General features: G+C 51.5%; 1 protein-coding gene and 1 long non-coding RNA gene across 3 annotated transcripts; one reads left to right on the forward strand and one right to left on the reverse strand.

The window, feature by feature from the left end:
• Positions 1-3,992: 3,992 nt before the first annotated feature.
• LOC149996826 (uncharacterized) lies at positions 3,993-20,497 on the reverse strand. Of its 2 annotated transcripts, XR_016514246.1 has the most exons (5): positions 20,428-20,497; positions 20,097-20,256; positions 16,343-16,434; positions 15,362-15,476; positions 3,993-5,561 (listed from the first exon to the last, which is right to left on the reverse strand). It is a non-coding gene; the product is annotated as an uncharacterized LOC149996826 (long non-coding RNA). The 2 variants fall into 2 exon arrangements; XR_016514247.1 differs by lacking the exon at positions 15,362-15,476.
• On the forward strand, positions 4,997-20,497 carry OAS2 (2'-5'-oligoadenylate synthetase 2). The gene is made up of 11 exons (XM_090292428.1): positions 4,997-5,302; positions 6,856-7,129; positions 9,783-9,961; positions 11,403-11,638; positions 12,144-12,285; positions 12,402-12,575; positions 13,955-14,249; positions 15,820-16,007; positions 17,263-17,501; positions 18,359-18,515; positions 19,558-20,497. Exons 1-11 carry the CDS (start codon positions 5,108-5,110, stop codon positions 19,660-19,662), a joined length of 2,184 nt encoding a protein of 727 aa, XP_090148554.1. The 5' UTR covers positions 4,997-5,107; the 3' UTR covers positions 19,663-20,497.
• Positions 20,498-21,007: the final 510 nt, after the last annotated feature.

Genomic DNA, 21,007 nt, shown 5'->3' on the forward strand with positions numbered 1-21,007 from the left:
CTGTCTAGCAGCCATTCCTATTTCTGGGAATTGTCTGTGCAAATAATTTGTTCATTATTTTCTACTGGGTGAGCCGCCTTGTTGTTGGTTGGTTGGAGCTCTTTATATATTGCGGGTGCTGATTTTTACTTAGTTAACACAATGCAAATCTAGTCTCCCCATCGGTGGCTTACACTTTCCCTTCGTTTACAGGCCTTTTGTCACAGAAAAGGTTTGTATTTTGATGTAATCAGTTGTGTTCATCTTTTTCCTGTGCCATTTGTGCTTTGTGTGTCTTGTTTAAGAAGTTTTGCCTATTCTGACTTTCTAAAATTGTTCTCCCATGTTTCCTCCCAAAAGGTTTTAAGACGTTCTTTTCATATTTCAGGTTTTGAAGCTCCCTGGACTATTTTATGTACAATATGAAGTATGCAGAGTTTGTACAGCTCCTACCCCAGCTACAGGAATAGCCCCCTGCACTGTCCATGCATGCTGATAGACTACTGTGTGTTGGGGATGGGGTGCCCAGCCTGTGACTAGAGAAGAGGGAACAGGCTGCCCCAAATTTTAAGGCACAGGGCTTGGTCCTTCTCTTGGACCACGCCTCCTAAAGCAGGTCTGGAATGAGGAAGTCCTGCACGCCAATTCTTGCTCAATCGTGGACTTGCTCTGTGCCCCTGGGCAGGTTCTGCCGTGCTTTTACTTGGGGGAGAACAGTCTCAGTCTCCCTGCTGGCCTGACCTGACTGCTTCCCCCTTCCTGGGGGCTGGAATCTCATACCTCTCCTCCCCCTACCACAATATGGGCCAAGCACATTGCTGAAGCCCCAGCAGTCAGGGCAGATGAGAAACACCAGGTGGCTTTTGGAATGGGCTTGGGACACAGCATCTCATCCCAGGTTCAGCCTGCTGGGTCTCCACCCCAGAGACCAAGAGATCCGGCAAAATTCGACAGAGAGCTCGCTGTCCCCTCCCTTTCATCCTCTGCGCCCCCCGGCCCTGTCCTCTTACAGGTGTGCCCACTGGAGGGGAGCAGGGGAATGCCCCCAGCCTACCCCCGGGAGCTGCTGACCATCCTCACCTGGGAGCAAGGCTGTGGAGAAGATGCCTTCAGCCTGGCCCAAGGCCTCCGGCCCATCCTGGGCCTGAGTCAGCAGTATCAGCACCTGCGTGTTTCCTGAACCACCGACTACAGCTTCAAGGATCCTGCGGTTAAGAAGTTCTTGCTTCCCCAGCTTGAGAGACCCAGGTACCTCCTAGCACCCCACCACCTGCTCTCCTGGGCCTGGGCCATGGGGAGGCAATCAGCCATGATAAAACAGGTCGTGTCTGCTGAGGGCCAAAGCCACGTGCTACGTGCGAACTTCCTAATTCAGTGGATTCGGCCCAGATGCAAATTAGAATCACTTGGGGGTGTTCTTAGACACATACTAAATGTTTTGTCATATAACACATTTTGATGACTTTCTGTGAAGGGAACACACCTGGGAAACCCCCATTAAATCAAGGCAGAATGTTCCAGGCCCCAAGGGGCTTTCCTTGGGCTCCTCCTGAAGGTAACCCCATTCTGTTATCATTTCAGTTCTGTTTTAAAATCGTATTTCAATGGAATCACACAGCATGTATCTTTGTGTCTGTCTTCTCCTTCTCAAGTTAAGTCTCTGAGATTCATCCATGTAGTTGCATGTCGCTGTGGTTCATTGTCTTCCATTGTGTGGGTTCATCGCCATATGTTTTCCCTTCTACGTGTGATGCGTATTTGGGGCATCTCCACTCTGGGTCTGCTCCCCGGAGGGCTGTGGTAGACGGCCTTGTATTTCAGTGCACATACATGTGTGTTGGACTTCTACCTAGGAATGCAATGGCTAAGTCATAGGCTGTAACTTGCAGATACCCAGGGCTGGGTCTTGTGATTCTAACATGCAGGTGGCGTTGAGCATCATTGCTCTCATTTAACCATCGGATCAGGCATTGTTATTGTCCCCATTTTGAAAATGAAGAAACCGAGGCTCAGAGAAGTAAGCCATCCGCCTCTGGTCACACAGCTGGAAAGTAGCTGAATTGAGATTGGATCCAGGGCAGCTGGACTCCAGAACCCCTGATCTTGGCTATCTTGCCAACCAGAATCTTTTTGTCCCTCTGAACTTACAGGCTGGGACGTGGGGAACAGGCAGCCTGGCCCCGTGTTTTCTGCAGACGGCAGGGGTTGCTGTGCAGCCCTGGGAGGTGCCGGTGAGGGAGGGGCTCCCAGGACCCTCGGGGTTTACACCTCATTTATGTGCTCGCTGCTTTCTGAGCATCTCCTGCGCACTGGGGGCCGTGGGGTGTGGAACAGAGTTGAGGCGCTGGGGACAGCAGGCGTGTGAGGCAATCTAATCACCAATCTTTGCGTAGTTATCGTCTGCTTACCAAGCTGGGTTCGCCCACCGCAGGGACCTCTTTACCATCTACCCCCTTCCTAAGGGCCCCACCGCTAATCAGCACAAAGGCGCCATAAGGGCCGCCTCTCTGAGCCACAGTCACCCTGACTACTCAGTGGGAGGGGGCTGGCGAGAGGAGGAATGTACAAACCTTGGCGTGTGTAAGACAGCCCCTCCCACGGACTTCCAGGGCCTTCCACGCACTGGGTGCTCAGGTGTGGACCACCCCATCGTGCAAGGCCCTGCCCAGGAGACGTCCAAGGACAGCGGCAGAGCTCCCTCCGGGTCTCTGCCCCCCAGCGCACACCCACCAGGCCTGACCTCCAGCCCGATAGCAGTGTCCCTCTTAGTGAAGGATCGGCACGGAAAGCAGAAAGCAATCCGGGAATTGGCTGGGGAAAGGGATTCCATCTAAACCCCCGGACCAGTGGAGGGAGCTGGAGCCCCCACCGGACCATTATTTCCAATGTTAGACCAGCATGGCTGGATCAGAGGTCAGGGAGCTGCTGCGACTTCTGCCCACGCCACTGCAGCTGCCCCCCCAACCCCCCCCGCCCGCTGCCTCACGTGGACCCCAGCAGCCACGGATATCTCCCAGGACTTGGCCGCCGCCAGGGCTGCAGGAGCTGGGCTCCTGCATCCCTCCTTCAAAATAATCTAAATTACAGACGGAACGCTGGCTGCAGGAGAGTCTGAAAAGTGAATATCTCGCCTCCTACCCCATGGTGCACAAGGAGGAGTAAATGCCCAGGGCCGAGGGGCAGTGTCCGGGACAGCACCCCAGCATAACGCACTGTGAATGTCTGTTGGGTGGGTGAGGGTGTGGATCCCCCGCCCGCCAGAGGGGAGGCCAGGGGACACAGAGGAAGCAGCCTTGTTTTTAGGTGTTACACATGCAAGTATTTAAGAGTAAGGGGTCTGGGTGATTACGATGTGTTGATGTGAGTTCATCAATGGTAACAAATGTCCCACCTTGGTCGGGGAGGCTATGCGTGTGTGGGGACAGGAAGTGCATAGGAATTCACTCTGCCCAATTTTGCTGTGCACCTAAAACTCCTCGAAAAAATTAAGTATTTTTTTAGAAAGAGTAAAGGGGCATGATATCTGCAACGTGCTCTCAAATTCCTTAGTAATAATCATAGCGATAAGATGTGTGTACAGACTGAGGGGCAAATGGACGATATTCTGGGGGAGGATATAAGGGAGTTCTTTGTACTCATCTTGTACATTTTCTCAGTGTTTCAAATTACTTCAGAATCAAGTCTTCAAAAAATAATGCTAAATAAAGCACAGATGTTGGAATCAGGTAGTATGGAGTCAGAACCTTACCTGACAGTTTACTAGCTGTGTGACCTTGGGTAAATGTTTCCACCTCTCTGAGCCTCCGTGTGTTCACGTGAAAAAGGAGCCTTCTGGCTCCTGCCCAGCCAACCTCTGGGTGCTACAGTGAAAGTCGGGTAAGGGCAGGGAAGGAAGGACCCTTAATGAGCAGGTGTAGTAGTTAAGGTTCTACAAGAAAAAAGAAACAAACAAAAAAGAAACAGAACCATTAGTATATATAGAACTAGATCTAGAGATTTAAGAAACGGCTCATGCTATTATGGGGGTTGCCCAGTCCAAATTCTGCACGGCCGGACAGGCTGGCGGGAGGGAGACCCAGGGAAGAGCTGATGTTGCAGCTCCAGCCTGAGGCCATCTGCTGGTGGAATGCCCTTTTTCTCAAGAGAAGTCTGTCTTTTTTCCATGAAGGCCCTCAACTGATTAGAAGCGGCCCACCCACATTCTAGAGATAAAGCCCACTCATCAAAATGTTAATCTCATCTAAAAAAATACTTTCACAGAAAGATCCAGAATAATGTTTGACCAAATATCTGGGTACCATGGCCCAGTCAGGCTGACATACAAAGTTCATCATCATGGCAGAGAAGAGCTCTATTCTTCCCACGCCTTGGGGAGGTCTGCTTTGGAGTTTCCTTTTCATAGCTCTGGGCTCAGGAGTTGCCCCTCTGACCTGTGTGCTTCTGAGCCTGTTTTCTGTCCTTGCTGGGTTGGGTAAGTGATGAGGCCCTGCAGGTCTCCATGGGTGCTGAGAAAATAATGAAGCACACAGAAGCTCCCGCCCACTGGCCGCTCTGGCCCCCGAGTCCAGCTCAGCCCTTGTATTGCTGTGAGTCCCTAAGCAAGTCCATCACCTCTCTGGGTCTCTTTCCCCTCACCACGCTCACTGGGTCTGAGTTCTCAGATCCCTGGGAACAGGAAGAAGGGAAAAGGGCCTCAAGGGACAACCTCTGCCCCCTATAAAATGGTATGCACTTAACAAACACTTGTAGAACTGCGCCCATCTGCCGGGCCCTGTTCTGATCACCTAGTAGGTATTATTTTATTCTCGCATTCACCTGATCAGAGAGGTACCACAGTTAACTCCATTTTATACAGGGGGAAGTCAAGGCAGAAGAGAGGCCTAGCATGCACCACGCCCTTAGAAGCTAGGAGCAGGCCTGACATTGAGGGCTCCTCCTCTGGAACAGCTGAAAGGCAGCCGAGGGGCGGGGCGGGCAGGACAGGGATTGAGGAAGTCAGCTGGGCAAACCGGTGAGTTTCAGTTTCCTGGCTCTTGCCATTGTCGCCATCCAGGCTCTCCACCCAGAGCTGTGCTTTCTCCTCTGCTTCCTGCTCTGCCGTTAGCCATCACCTCAACAGCCAGCAGGAATGATGCAAAGCAGGCTATTCAGTGCCTGTCCGACAACTGCGACCTCAGTGCCTGCTGAGAAGCTGGGCGAGTACATCCAGCAGTCCCTGAGGCCCTCTGAGGACTGTCAGAAACAGATCGACAAGGCTGTGGGCACCATCTGCACCGCCCTGCAGGAAGCCAGCGAACTCCCCATGGTGGTAGATGTGGCCAAAGTGAGTGGAAGGCTGGGGTCAGGGCTTCTGGGAGCCAGGAGATTCTCTGGTCACCAAAAGGCAGAGGGACCTGGTGCTGAGCACCTACTGTGTGTCAGGCCCTGGGTGCATCATATGGCATCTTGTCCTTCCCCCCTCGAGTGAGAGGACGAGACGTAGAGTTTAGGAGCACAGGCTTGGGAGCCAGCTTCACACCTTACTGCACTGCTGTGTGATCCGAGGTAGGTTGCTTAAACTCTCTGTGCTTCAGTCTCTGAACCTGTAAAATGGGAGCAGAATAATACCCATCTGTAAGAGTTATGAGGGGTAAGCATATCATGTCCTTAGTACAGGGCCTGGTACATAGTTAGTCCTCAGTAAATTAGCTGCAATTACTCACTGTTACTGCTTCTGTCTTCCCCATTTACAGAGCAGTAAACTGAGGCTAAAAGACTTCTGTAAAACTCCCCAAAAGTTGCTCCGTGGTTTTCCAACAAGAGGGTTTTGGGGGCTCTCACCAGTTAGATGGTGCTATGGGCAAAAACCCCAGGGCTGAGGCTGAAGACTCTGGCCCTTTGGGGAAGAAAGGGTGCTTGCTGGGAAGAAGCCAGAACCCCAGGGTAGGGAGGGGGTTAGAGATCCTTCACCCCCACCCCCATGCTCCCCGGCACTGGAGACTCACTTCTCTGCAGCACAGTGCTGTTTAGCCTCTGCCCTCCCACACACCCACTAGCCTCAGCAATAAAGACACTTGGATGCTTGGTGTCTCCTGCTTTGGCCCAGGTGAGGAAACTGAGGCACAGGGAAGTTATTTAATAGCTGGAATCAGAGCTGGCAGTTAGGCCCAGGCAGGAGCATGCGCTCTTAACCACGGCACCATCCTGCCTCTCCATATTAACTTTTGTTCTAATTAAAATAAAGTGTACAAAAAGAAAAGTGCACAGAGCTTCATGGGCAGTCTGCCTGGACTGCCATGAACAACGGACGTGTGTAACCTACACCCCAATCAAGAAGCAAAGCATTCCCAGCCCCTCAGAGCCCCTGGACTCCCTGTCCCGGCGCTGCCCCTAACTGCAGGCAGCCAGTCTCCTGACAGCAGAGGTGAGTCGTGCCAGTTTTTACACTTCGTATAAATGTAAGATGAGCAACCGTCCCGGTTTGTCTGGGACGGGGGGCGTTTCTGGGAAATGGGCCAAGCAGCTGCGCAGACCAGACCAAAAGAAGCCATGCACTGTGTGGCTCTAGCGTGTGCCGACAGAAGGCCTGTCGTCGTGGGCAGGTTCTGCGTACCGTTTCCTTGTTGCAGAGTATTCCGCTGCATGGACACACCCCCGGTGTGCATTTGAGGGTTGGTGGCCGTTTGCGTTTCCTCCAGGGCAGGGCTCGTCTGAAAGTATTGCTGTGGGCATCCTGGTCTTTGGGTGGACAAATGGGCACCTGCCATTCAGCTTTAAGAAGATGGCGACATTTTGGGCTTTTGCTCAAGTTAAAAAATACTACTGCCTACTGGGAAGCCCCACAACCCCCACACACAAGTGTCCAAAGTCTCACACCCGCTTCTCTGTCGCTGGCAGGGTGGCTCCTATGGCCGGAAAACAGTCTTAAGGGGCAGCTCCGATGGTACCCTTGTCATCTTCACCAGTGACCTTGGACAATTCCAGGATCAGAAGAAGAAAAGCCAACACGGAATCCTCAACAAAATCTCCGCGTGGCTGGGAGCCTGTCTGCTCGAAAGAAAGCTGGCAGCCAGGGTGGAGATCAAGAGGCCCAGCGGCGGGCTCGCCATCCAGCTGTCCACAAAATCGCAGAGCGTCACGTTGGACGTGCTGCCTGCCTTTGACGCCCTGGGTGAGCCCTCCTGGGTGCGTGATGGGGGAGTATGGCTCTGGAGGGGTGTGTTGAGAGAGCAAAGTCAAAGAAAGGCGTGGTGGATAGACAGCGTTGGTGATTTGCAAAGTGGGAGACTGTAGGCCTTCAGGAGAGGAGGTCTCTCCTACCCTGGGCTCACTCTCCTCTCTAGGGCTGCTCCCCTACCTCCTCACTGACTTTGCAGAAAAGGTTCTAGACTCTGGAGCTGCACGCTCCCAACGAAGATCCCTCTCTAGAAGGAAACGATAGTCGCCTTCTGAGAAAAGTAACCTACTGGGGAATTTTCAATTACTTTCTTTAATAAATATTAGCCTAACTAAGCTGGCTTACTCTCCACACCAGTCCAGGCAGACTTCCTTCAGCTCTGCACCTTCTCCCCTGCCCTGTGCGGCCCCAGCTCTCTCCCTGGGGGGTCTGACCCAAAGCAAGACTCTTCAACTTACTTGACTTCTTAGTGTTTCAGTTTCCTCATCTGTAAGTTATTTGTGAGGCTTGTATAGGATTCCCTCCCTTATCGCGGGTATTACATTCTAGACCCCCCGCGACAGGTGAAAATCCGCGAAGTAGGAACCTTACATTTACTTTAGTATTTATATAGATTTTAAGGCTTTATAAGCCCTTCCCACACACTTATAAACCGTTCCCAGTCCCTTATTAACCTTTCCCACTCCCTTATTAACCTTTTCCACACTTTTATAAACACTACTTATGTTCTTAAACATATTCTACACTCTTAAACCTATGTCACTTTAATAGCATACATACACAGTACCGCAAAATCCCACGATAGAGCAAAAAATCCGCGATAAACAATTAAATATAATTTTTTTTTAAATTCCGCGGTGCAGGGAGGCCGCAATAAGTGAACCGCGATATAGAGAGGGACTGCTGTATATATCACTGTATGTGATAAGTGTGCATGGGACAGAATAAACACCCCCCAAATGTTGCAGTATAATTACCATTATCGAGCAAGATAGAATATTCTTTCCTTCAACCTCCTGTGTGCCCAGTGCCCAGGACCATGCCTAGCTAATAGTCAGAAGTCGGCAAATATTCATTGGGGTGAATGAAAAGAACAGGCGGTTCCCCTCTCTTGGCTGTTTATTTAAATACATTTATAAACAGTAGAGCTCAGCTTGTGAGAATGGAAACCCTTTGATTAAATTCTGTGACCTTTTGCCATCTTCCCATTGCATTTTTCCCCACAAATCAACCACCTTTAATAGATATGATTTTGTATTACTGTAGCAGCTTCTTCAAGAACCTTAGATGCTTTACAGACATTCGTCTGCAGCCGTCCGTCTCGAGAGACGATGGTGTAGCTTCTTAAGAGTCTATCTGCACCGCCGAGAATGGCTGTGCAGTCCGACTCGGGAGTGACACGGTATCTGTCTCCTCCCGTGTTGAATCGACATCTTGCGATGACGCTGGAGTGTCCTCTCCAGTGAAGCTGAAGCTACAGAGCCTGGGCAGGGTGATATGGAGGGTCTGCTGTTGCCCATGCAGCTGACCCCCCCTCTCTTCGCAGCTGAAGGATCCAAGGGAAAGACGGAGTCAATACAGCTTGGCTTCAGGTGCGCCGCAGGAGTTGCCGGTGTTGACTACAACGTCGAACCGCCTTAGGGACTCCGGCTCTGGATTTTCTGTCGGGGTTTACTCCCTTAGCCCTTCCCCTGAAGAGGTATGCCGCAAGGCAGCGGAGGTTTTTTGGAGTCAGAGTTTTCCTTCTCTGATGTGCCCTGACTGGAAGATCGAACCAGCGACACCTAGCTCGCAGGCCGACGCTCAATCCACTGAGCCACACCAGCCAGGGGTATAGAGAAGTAATAAGAACTACCTTATTGAGCCCTGGCTGGTGTGGCTCAGTGGACCGAGCATCGGCCCTCCAGCCAAGTGTCGCTGGTTCGATTCCCAGCCAGGACACATGACTAGGTAGTACGTCAGGTCCCCAGTTGGGGGCATTATATCTAATTAATTCCCCATGGCAACCGTGTGAGGTAGCAGTATTCCCATTTTACAAGACAAGGAAACTGAAGCACAGAGAGGCTAAGTGACTTGCCCAAGGTCACACAGTTAAATTCACTGAAGAGTCAGGACCTGAGCCCCTTAGCCTCCCAGGTCCCAGTTAAATACCTTATGAAAAGATCGTTAATGCAAGTATCTTTAAAGAAAGTATCCAGAGTGGTATGTGATGAAAATGAGGCCTTTCCACTGCTGTCTAGCCGAGAAAAAACCCTACCCAGATGGCTCGAGGCAGCAGGCTCCATATATCACCCACTTCCTTCTCTCCCTTGGCTTGCTTTTCTTCCAGGTGGAGGCCAAAGCCATCTTTCAAAGAAACCGTCTCTTCCCTACTAATTTGAGGCTCCTCTTTTTTCACTGATCATTGTGTTTCTCGTTTCCTCTGTGTAGCTCTGCTGATCTTGTCTCAAGCCGGCTCCATCACACTGGCATGCCGGTCATTGTAGACTGTGTTTTATTACTGAGCAGGGCAAACCACCCCTCAGCTTCGGTGCAAACGTACCTCGTCTCTCATGGAGGGAGCCGTTTGCTATCCAGCCACACCCAACCTTCGAGGTGGGTAATCACTTGGATTATTACCAGAAGTTCTTTTTCCTTTTCATGCCAGGCTTAGGTGAAAAGCCCAGCCCCTGGGTCTACCGAGAGCTCAAAAGATCCTTGGATATGACAAAAGCCAGCCCTGGAGAATTCTCAGTCTGCTTCACAAAACTCCAGCAGAATTTTTTTAACAACCATCCCAGGAGGCTGAAGAATTTGATCCTCTTGGTAAAGAAGTGGTATCAACAGGTACGTTTCAAATTGTACATCTCTGGCTAGCCCCCATTTCCTTTCGGTCAAGATCACTTATAATCTGGTTAAATACAACAATCTTACGTATACAGTTCAATGCACGTTTGTGTGGTTTTTAAGCAACACCCAGATCAAAAGAGGGCACGTTTCCTGCCCCCCAGGAGTCTTCCTCAAGTGCACCCCCCCAGGTAATACTCCCCCAAATGGCCCACTCACCTACCAGCTGTCGCCACGGATGCATTAACTTGTTTTTCCCCGGATAGAAATGGAATCATACTGTGTGTTGTGTCTGCCGTGTTCTGTTCACCATCACGTCTGAGAAGCTTGTCCGTGTTGGTACGCGTGACAGTCATTTTTCATTGTTTCATACTATTCCGTTGTATTCCTATACCACACATCGATCCATTCTACCGCTGCTAGACGTCTGGGCCATTTCCAAATTGGGGCTGTTATGAATTAGGTGACTACAGATATTCCCCTGCATGTGTTCTCGTGAATTAAAGCACTCCTTTCTCTTGGGTCAAGATGCAGGAGCAGAACTGCTGGGTTATCTATCCATATGTATATGAAAACATACGTGTGTCTACATGTGCACATGACATATATGTGTGTGCATGTATGTGTACACAGTGAGGATTATGTACATAGTTAATTTTAGGAAATACTGCCAAATAGAGACGGGCCCTGACTTGTGACGGTTTGACTTTGGATTTTTTTTTGCTACAATGGTGGGAAAGTGATAGGCACTCCACAGAAACCATATTTCACACTTGGATCTTTTCCTGGTTTGAGAATATGTGGTACATACTCTCCCTTGGGGCTGGGCAGTGGCCACGCGCCTCGGCTCCCAGTCTCACCGGGACCCTCAGGATCACCGGGGTAAACGACCGCTACTCTGCGGTGTGCTGTGTGGCCAGTCTTTCGGGGGTGCTGGGTTTCATGTTTTCACATCCCATCCTGTCTCCAAAACACCCATCTGTTTCCTGCTTCTGGTGAGAAGAAGAGGAAGGCAATGATTCTTGAGACAAATCTCAAGATTGCTGCCCAGCTGTACATGTTGTGAGCACATTTACGGCAGGTTAGGCTAAGCTCTGATATTTGCCAGGTTACTTGTATTAGATGTGTTTTTACGTGTGATGTTTCCGACGTCCAGTGGGTTTCTCAGGAGGTAACCCCATTGTCAGTTGAGCAGCATCTGTAGTTTTCCCCAAAATTTGTACCAAATGACACGGCCATCAGCAATGTGTGACACTTTCAGGGGCTCCACATCCTTGTCATCATTGATATTGTTAGTCTGTCAAACTTTAGGCACAGTGTCCCTTTGGTCCCTGGTTGGGAACAGGGACTTCTTATAGACATCTGGTTTCTTGATTTCAGACTCCTGGAGTGGGAGGAACTGGGTCCCCAGATTATCCACTGCCCCTTTTTTCTCCCACAGTGCCAGATGAAGTGGAAGGGCGCATCGCCGCCGCCCTCGTACGCTCTGGAGCTGCTCACGGTCTACGCCTGGGAACAGGGGTGCAGGGCAGAAGACTTTGATATAGTTGAAGGCATCAGAACTGTCCTGGGGCTGATCGAGCAGCAGGAGCAGCTGTGTGTCTATTGGACAGTCAACTACAACTTTGAGGATGGGACTGTCCGGAACGTTGTGCTGAGCCAGATCCGATCCCCAAGGTACCAAGCTTCCATGGCCCCTCGCTTTACCTCTTCATCTGCATGCCAGACTGTTCCCCATCAGAAGAAAAGCTCAGCCCTATCCTTCCCAGCCTAGGATGCACCCCAAGAATGACAGCAGCATTGGGTAAGGAGGCAAAGAGAGGTCCAGGGAAGGGAGTGAAACCTGACCAATACTTTTCACGTTCCAAACCATTATCACATTTTATGCCCAAAACAAACACTTGAGGGGTACTTTCCCTTCTAGAAGGAAGAGGCTGAGAGAGAAGAAAGGTCAGCAGGAGGAGACCCTTTTATTACATAATTAATGGAACATCTCTGTCAAGCAGAGAGCACAGGACCAGAGAGGCTGGACCAAGCAGCTCAGCAATTGAGAGAAACTACAGGAGTTAAAATCTAGGTTTCACCAGAAGCCCAGTCTAGGCCTCTTTCCCCAAAACTGATTTCTCCTCCCACAAGCAGCTCAACTGACTTTTTTTTTTTTGTAATCTAATGGAATTCATAGGCCGGTAATCTTGGACCCAACTGACCCGACCAATAACCTGAGCAAAGATAAGATGTGCTGGGAACTGCTAAAGGAAGAAGCTCAACTCTGGTTGTCTTCTCCCAGCCTGAAAGAGTCACCTGGACCATCTTGGGATGTTCTGGTGAGGGGGCTTTCCAAATCCAGCTCACGTCTGTCATGCTTTGGGGTGGGATTGGGGGGCGTCCTGACCCCCAGACTGCAGTCTTCCTCACAGTGGGGTTCTTTCGCCTTCCCCAGCCAGCGCCGCTCCACGAGACCCTAGGCCACCATCTGGATAAGTTCATCAAGTTATTTCTCCAGCCCCATGACACGTTCCTAGATCAGATGCGTAAAGCTGTGGACATCATCTGCACGTTCCTCAAGGAAGAATGCTTCCGGCATTCGACTATCAAGGTTCAGAAGTCTGTCAAGGTGAGCATGGTCTTTCTCTCAAAGGCTGTGGCTAGAGGATGCTAAGCAGTTTCTGGGACTCTGTGATGCTCACGCCCCAGCAGAGGCTGAAGGGCAAAGGATGAGGAAGGGAAGCTGGAAGGTTGGCAAGCAGGTGCAGTGGCATAGTTGTGACAGATACCGCGTGGCCCTCAAAACGGAAAAGATTTTCTCTGTTGCTTTAACAAAATGTTAACAAACCCCAATCTGGACTGTTATTTTCTCCTGGTTTGCGGGGTGGGTGGTGCTGATGGACTGCACACGTCACCAACAACACATGTGACTCCATAAGCGCCCTTGGGCTGCAGGTATCCTGAGCAGGGCTGCGGCTTCTGGCTGCACCCCTCAGATCTCTGCCTCTGTCTTCCTACCGCCTTCTCCCTTTCCCTTCTCTGTCTTCGGGTTTAGGGCCCACAGAACTCTAATGTAATTAAATCTACAAAGACCCTTTTTCCCAATAAGATCCCATGCGCACTTTCCCAGCAGGCATGCCTTTGGGGAGCCGCGGACTGCTCAAGCCACTGCAGGTTCTGACTTTGGTGTCTCTTGAACCAAAGAGTAGCCTTGTTCTTGCTTCAGTGACTGGAGACTGATTCCTCCCGTCCACGGAGCTAGAGACTCAGTGGACGGCATCCTTCTTGTCCGTGGCCCAGAGGCCATGGCTGATACTCTTCCCTCTGTCTGTGTGAGTGAATTGGGCTGAAACAGGGATTAACTGAGGATCTGTAGACAGGAAACAAACAGAACATCCTCCTCTCGTCCCTCACCTGCATAGCCAGGCATTTACTGCCCATCAGCGAAGGAGTTGTGCCTACAGACAGAGCTACTCCAGACAGAACGCATCTGGCAGCCCATGGAGGGGTTGCCAAAGCAGGGCCAGCAAGCTAAGAACGGGTTTTACATGTTTACCGAGCTGTTGAAAGGATGGTGGGAAGCGTAGGGGGAGGGAAGGAGGAAGGAAATGGAGAAGCCCTTGACCAGGAGTTTGCCAACCCCTGTATCTGAATTACAAAAATTCGCCCAACAATGCCCAGACTGCAGGAGAAAACGGATGGCTCAGGGAACAGATGAGAGCCTTGAACATCATGAGGGCATCCAGGTGGATTTCTTTCTGGTCACAAGAATCCAAAGTGAAATCCGCCTTAGGAGACATGTTTGGGACCCTGTGATTCTATTTGTGTGGAAAATGAAACAGTTTGCTTTGGAGTCACCCTTCACTGGACCCGAGCTTGGAATCCACGTGGGGCAGCGGGGGGGGGGGGGGGGGGTCCTTGTTAATTAGTCCAACCGGTGGGGGCCCGTGGGGGTGAGGGGCTCACGGGCTAGAGAACGCTGGGTCTCAGTGCGCCTCTGCTCACCAGGGCGGGTCCACCAGCAAAGGCACGGCTCTGAAGACGGGCTCTGATGCCGACATCGTCCTCTTTGTTGACGCGCTTCGAAGCTACGAGTCCCAGAAAACTGAGAGAGGTGACATCATCAAGCGAGTCCGAGAACGGCTAGAAGCCTTTCAGCGGCAGGAAGCCCGCGAGCAGAAGTTTGAAGTGAAGCTTGAGATTTCAAAATGGAATGTGCCCAGGGTGCTGAGCTTCTCTCTGAAATCCAGAGAGCTCAGCGACAGTGTTGACTTCGACGTGCTGCCAGCATTTAATGCGCTGGGTGAGACTCCCCATAGCTTAGCTTTGGGAGGGATGGGGGGGGGGGGCAGGCGGAGGAAAAGCCACGTTATGCAACAATGGGTCACGGGTGGCGTTAATAACAGGAGCGGTATAGGAGTCCCCAGCCTTGACCCACGGTTTCGCTTTCCATGATTTCAGACCCTGTGATCCACCATGGTCGGAAGATAGGGAATGGAAAATCCCAGAAATAAGCAATGCATAAGTGTTAAACCGCAGGCTGTTCTGAAGAGCATGACGAGATCCCGTTCCATCCAGCCGAGGACGGGACGGACTCCTCCCCGCACCCCATTAGTCACTTAGCGGCCACCTCAGTCATCAGACTGACTGCCATGGGGTCACAGTGCTTGTGTTCAAGTCACCCTAATTTTACTTCATAATGTCCCCAAAGCACGAGAGCAGTGATACTGGCCATGCAGACATGCCAGAGAGAAGCGTGAGGTCTCTAGGTATAGGAGAATACACAGTATGCATGGGATCGGAGAGCGTGTGCCCTGTGGGTGAGGGGGACCTTACTGGCCCTTACGTCTGTGTATATTTCACTCCTCACTTAAGCACCCCAAGATGGCCAGGGCTCACATGTTCTTCTCACGTGGTGTCATTCACAATAGCTATTAAAGAACTAGGTACACAGGAGCTCCTCACCCATTTATAGATCAAATGCCTCAAGGATCAGTGTAGGAAAGGAAAGAACAGACTGTGGGAGGAATTCTGAAACAAAGGCAAGAAATCTGGGTGTTCAGCTTCAATCTTAGGCAAAACTGTCCCTTACAAATTCAATTCACGGGTGACAGAAACATAAAGAAGTATTAAGAGGAACCAGGGCTATTGCAGGCAGTTTCCAAATCCAAATCACGAAGACTCTGGTGCCTTCCATCCAAACTCTAAAGGGACCTCAGTGTCTCAAAGAGCAAATAACAGTACAGACTGGGGGTTTGTTAACATTTTTTTTTAAAAGCAACATAGCAAATCTTTTCGGTTTTGAGGACCATACGGTATCTGTCACAACTACGCCACTGTTCCATTGTAGCCTGAAAGCAGTTATAGGTAATACACTAACTAATGGGATGCCAATTTTAATAAAACTTTACTTACAACAGCAGGTAGTAGGCCAGAGTTAGCCTGGGGGCCACAGTTAGCAAATTCCTGTTCAGCGCGGTCCAAAAGGCCTTTCTGTGATATAGGAATATTCTCGGTCTCTGCTGTGTATCTGTGGAGAGCTTGAGATGTGGCTAGTGCACCTGGGCAATCAAGATTTTAATTTGATTTCCCTTGAATTAATTTGAATGCAAACAGCCCCATTGGCTGACGGGTACCACACTGGCCAACGCAAAACCAGATAATATTTTAATAATACTACTGGTGCTCCTATACACCATGTCATTTGTTTACACACCACGTTCCTCGAGACATGCTGCCAATATCTTAGACAGACACTAACAGAATTGAAAGTAATTTCTCAGAATTAAGTTACATTGGTCACAGATGTTTCTGAAAATGGTCACTTCCGGCACATATTAAGGCCTCATGTAAACATATCTCCGCCATGCTAGGTCAGGTGAAAACTGGCCAGAGACCCAGCCCCAGCGTCTACACTGACCTCATCTCTCTGTATAAAAGCGTGGACCTCGCGGAGGGAGAATTTTCTACCTGCTTCACGGAGCTGCAGCGTGACTTCGTGGTCTCGCGGCCCACCAAACTGAAGGATTTAATCCGCCTGATGAAGCACTGGTACAAGCAGGTACAGAGTGAGCAGTATGATGGGCTCCGAACGCCCGCGCTCTCCCACGCTGGGGGTTCCGCTGCCTTAAGGAACCTGCCTGCTTCTTAATCCTGAGCATCCTTGTGGGGGTCGCCCATCACTAACCGGGCTCAGACGTGTCGGGCGTGGAGCACCCCTACCTTCAAAGCTGCCACTGGGGCTTATCTGGCCCTTGCTTGACACCCAAGGAATCTTGCAGGAGGCTAGGTTGCCCTGCCTATGAAGGCCACTGACGTGGGCTTTGCTTGCCTCCGAGTTGCCGGCCCGGCTCTCCGGCTGCTCGGTGCCCATAAGTAACAGGCGCAGGTGCTCACCTGGAAGGCAGGTCGCGGCTGCACGTGGTCCCAGGGGCAGAGGCAGGTTAAGGTCGGTTGAGGCCCTGGGCGCAGAAGAAAACATCGGGCCCCTTAAAAAAAAGAGAGAGACAGAGAAAAGAAAAATACCTGTTAACCACATTGTATGCAGCATAGTCATGAAACCAAACTTGGTGTCATTAGAAAAAAGTGTCAAGTTGGGGTTTTGTGGGGCCCTTCAGAAGTCGGGGCCCAGGGCGCGCGCCCGGTGCGCCCGCCGTGAAATCCGCCTCGGCCCAAGGGGCTGCATCTTCTAGACGATTCTTGAGCCCGCCTTCACGTCTGTCATGTCTCGCGTGCACAGTAGTGTCTGCGTGTTTTCACAACGGCAGACACCCAGCACGATGTCAGCTCTTGCCTGAGATGTCTCCCTTCTGTGTTCAGCTCCCTGCCCCCTGCGATGAGGACTGAGCTCTGTGGTTCTCAGCCCAGAACATGGGGGAAATCATTCCACACCCAGCCCGGGGTGCTCTGAGGGCTCAAGGCTACGGGGTGTCCCGGAGTGGGTCACCTCACTGCCTCGCGCCTCGTGGCTTCATCTGCCATGGCAGCCATAATGCCCGCCTTGCAGGGTGGTGGGGGAGATGAGGAGTGACAGGCTCACACGCCCGGCCCCGTGATAAGCACACAGTGGGTGGTCAGAAAGTGGCAGCCATAGTAGGGCTCTAGGGAGTCATCTGGCCAGAGCACCACAGAGAAGCCCGCGGGTGCTGCCTCTGAGGGGCTACAGGGACACCTGCGAACCTGCCCTGCTCAGACCGCCCTGAGCAGCCCCACCCACGCAGGACGCGGCTCCCTGCTGTGACTCCGGGAGTCCTGAATGCACAGTGCTTGCCCGCTGCCCTGACCAGCATCATCTGGTGACCCCTCTCTTCCTTCAGTGTGCAAGGAGACTGAAGAAGAAGGGGTCTCTGCCCCCCAAGTACGCCTTGGAGCTGCTCACCATCTACGCCTGGGAGCAGGGCAGCGGGATGGAGGATTTTGACACCGCCGAAGGCTTCCGGACAGCCCTGGAGCTGGTCACGCGGTACCAGCAGCTCTGCATCTTCTGGACGGTCAATTACAACTTCGAGAACGAGATCGTGAAGCACTTCCTCCTGACCCAGATCCGGAGAACCAGGTGCCCTGACCCCACCGCCCACCTTTTCTGGACCTGAGTCCCTCCAACTACTACCTCAGCGACCTGGATTCTCCTCCCGTGGGTCCTGATTCATTATCCTCCTGTGAAAGTGCAGGGGGGTCGGGGGGTGCTAACCAACAGAACCTCCCAAGGCCTCCCGGGATAAAACCCTAGGGAGGCGGGAGAAAATGTCATCCAGAAGGAACAGAGAGGGAAGGACCCAGGCTCCAGGTCTCTGCGTGGCCTTCGTCTCTCTAGGTCAGAAGGAAAAGTGTGGATTCATTAGCAGGTCTAACAGGTGTTGCAAGCGTGTCCCTGAGCAGTAACATGTCATTCAGAGGCCCATTTATCCTACAGGCTGTTTATTAAGTCGGGTTTTATCTACCCTTTCACACCTGCATCCCATAAAACCTTTACTCTTCAAGGATTAAGAGGAATCTTAGTTATCTGCTCCGAGCCACCAGCAAGGGACAAAAACACTGGAAGCCAAAGGAAAGGAAAGGGAGAAAAGGAAGGAGTATTGAGAAAGGACAGAGGAGAGGAACGAGGGAACAGTACGCTGGGTTGCCTACCATGATGCAGCCGACTTAGCAGCATTATATTTGGTCCCGTTACACATCGTAGTTCAGCTGGCCTGGCATGGAGGATGCCTTCCTGGCTACGATAATTAGAAGCTTTCAGAACATGTTTGGCAAATATAATTTGATTCCCGGAAATTCCCTGGCACAGAATTGGTACCTTTGAATTCCTGACGCCTCAGAGATAAGGACACATGGTTGTATGGCTGAGAGGGAGATGGGTCCCCCACGCTGAGGTCTCTGGTTCTAAGCCTCTCACGCCTTCCAACCCTCTCCCAGGCCTGTGATCTTGGACCCAGCCGATCCTACCGGCGACGTGGGCGGAGGGCATCGTTGGAGCTGGCATCTTCTAGCACAAGAAGCCACCGAATGGCTGTCCTGTTCTCTGTGCTTCAGAGATGGAACTGGAGCTCCCATGCCGTCGTGGAAAGTGCCGGTAAGAATAACCGAAAGGAAGTGGTCTCCGGAGATTTCCCTGCGACAGACTTAGATCCAAGAGCTTCTCCCGCTGTAGCAACTAGAATTTATTCAGCCATAGATGACAGCCCAGCTCAGGACCTTAAGCAATTGTGTTTCTTTTTTCTCTTCCCATTATAAGAAGTCTTCAGGCAGGCAAGCCAGGCCTCTCCCAACAGCTCCATGGTGGCCTCTCCATGAACAGGTTCCACCCCGCAGCACTGTTAGCATTTCAGGCTGGGTGATTCTTTGTGCTGGGGGTTGTTCCGGGCAGTGTGGGGTGCTGAGCAGCATCCCTGGTCTCCACCCACTACCTGTCAGTAGATCTGCCCCCACTATGTGACAATGTACGTCTCCAGACATTGCCTCTGTACCTCCAGGTGGCAGGTCCACGCTCTAGGCAGAAAGAACAGAAAGGGGAAGATGCCTACCCAAGAGTATCTTATCAGGAGCTTCATCCAGCAAATCCTCTTGTACGTCACTGTCCAGACTGTCATGTGGCTACCTGTTACTTAAAAGTGGCTCCACAGAGGGGCTGGGTCAGCAACCAAGAGTGTCTTGCACACCTGTCCCAGGCGCCCCTCCTACCAAGATACCTGCCACCAGGTACACTTGGTTCTCCCACCAAGCTCTTCCTCAAGGTTCTTTCAAAGCAGGGTTCTCCAGCCTCAGCACTAGTGACATCTTGGGTCAGAGAGCCAGCTCATTCTGTCCTGTGCATGATGGATGCTGAGCGGCATCCCAAGTCTCTGCCCACCCAGTTGTGACCATTAAATGTCTCAGGACATTGCCCCATAGGGTGGGGGACAAAATCACCTGCTCTTAAAGGAACCCCCACGCCACTCCAGGGTTAGCTTTAGTTATCAAGATCTGCACTGTCAACAAGTGCCCCAAAGTATCCCTGGTAATGGTTACCATCTCAGATACACTTCCTTCTCCCCTGCACCCCCAACTCTGTTAACCAATGGTTTTAACTGCTTAGGACACGTATTATTCCCACATGTTTATTTCTTCCTTTCTAGACAGTACAGACTCCAGGAAGCTGTGGGGCCGATGTACATCCGATGGTCAATGAGATGTTCTCCTTCAGAAGTCGTGGCATCCTAGACCGAAGAAGAATCTTCTAGACGTCACCTGGCAATCGCTTTTGAAGAACCCGTTGTGCGAAAGTGTGTCCGGGATCCATGCTTCCCCGCTGCTCCTTCCCTCGCTGCTCCAGCTCCTCTTCACATCGAGACTGCCCCATCCTTCTCTTAATGCCTCGCCTCGCTCCCTCTGAAAGACCTGCCTCCTGAAACACATTTTCTCTCATCCGTAGTCTCTCAATTAGCTCCTTCCTTTCCCTTCAAGTTTCAGAAGGGGGTTCTCTCCGTATTCTGAAAGTGAAGTCCTTGACCTACCCCTTGGTTCCCATAATTCAGTGACCCCTTCAGACCAAGCCACAAGTCCGGGCCTCCAGGGCTTCTCACCCACGGGTTATAAATCGGGGTTCCCCCGCCCCTCCTCAGGTTCAACAGTTTGTTAGAATGGCTCGCAGGCCTCCGAAAACCAGTTTACTTACGAGATTCCCGGCTTATCATAAAAGTTTATAATCCGGGAGAAGGTTCTCTTCCTGGCTTGCTGGCAGGGTCTTCAACGGGGAGGAAGTCGAAGGGAGAAGGAGGGGAAGGGTTGGTAGTTCTTTGCTCTCCATAACTTCCTCCTTGCTTCCTCCATTCCCACTGTTAAAGGAAAACAGTAGTTTTCCAACAATTTCATGGTACTTTGAGCTTGGCCACCCACTTGCACGGGGCCATTTCGGAGGTACCGTCAGCACCCCAGGCTGCCAAGGGTGCAGGTGCGACTCCAGGGGGCGAGGGGGGGGACACCATCCACGTGGAGCCGTGTCTGACCTGCTCACATCCCGCGTCCTCTGTTCTCAGTCCTCCTTGCATCTTCCTCCTTCTTCCTTGCGCCTGATCTTCTGGGTGCTGCCGCGCCCCGCTCTTCGCAGCCCGGCTTTCACTGCCACCTGGTGGTGTCAGAGGGAACAAAGTTAGCCAGAGCAGGAAGCAGGAAAGTCCTGGAAAAGGAGAGGGATGTTTTAAGCCCCCGTGGTGCGCTCACGGGAGGCGGGGTTCATTCTGAATCCTGGTCCATGCGATGAGGCATCATTAAGCAACCTGCTGGTCCCACGTGGCATTCACGGACACTCCCTAGGAGCAGAGAGGGAAAAGCCGGCCCACGGCTCTAAAACAGCTTTGTTTTCTTCTCATGGGGCTTCCCAGCAGCCTGGGGACACTAGACAGTTGCTACTGAATTGATCCACTGTGGTATTTCTGAAGCCATTCTATGCTGTATATTCCAGAAACAGGTCTTTCCCTTTGATCTCAGATTTGACCACGAGGGATTCAGGTCTTTGAGTTCTGTAGATATTCCCACTATTAAGAATCCCCTACTAAAATGCTAATCCTGAAGATCCTCAAAAATAAA

Source organism: Furipterus horrens, unplaced genomic scaffold, assembly GCF_987537825.1.
Source record: "Furipterus horrens unplaced genomic scaffold, mFurHor1.1.pri manual_scaffold_11, whole genome shotgun sequence".
NCBI lineage: Eukaryota > Metazoa > Chordata > Mammalia > Chiroptera > Furipteridae > Furipterus > Furipterus horrens.

Coding starts and splice junctions, on each gene's coding strand:
- OAS2 (XM_090292428.1), top strand. CDS start 5,108: ATGATGCAAAGCAGGCTATTCAGTGCCTGTCCGACAACTGCGACCTCA. Junction 12,576..13,954: donor AGGTTCAGAAGTCTGTCAAG/GTGAGCATGGTC, acceptor TCTGCTCACCAG/GGCGGGTCCACCAGCAAAGG. Junction 17,502..18,358: donor ACCCAGATCCGGAGAACCAG/GTGCCCTGACCC, acceptor ACCCTCTCCCAG/GCCTGTGATCTTGGACCCAG.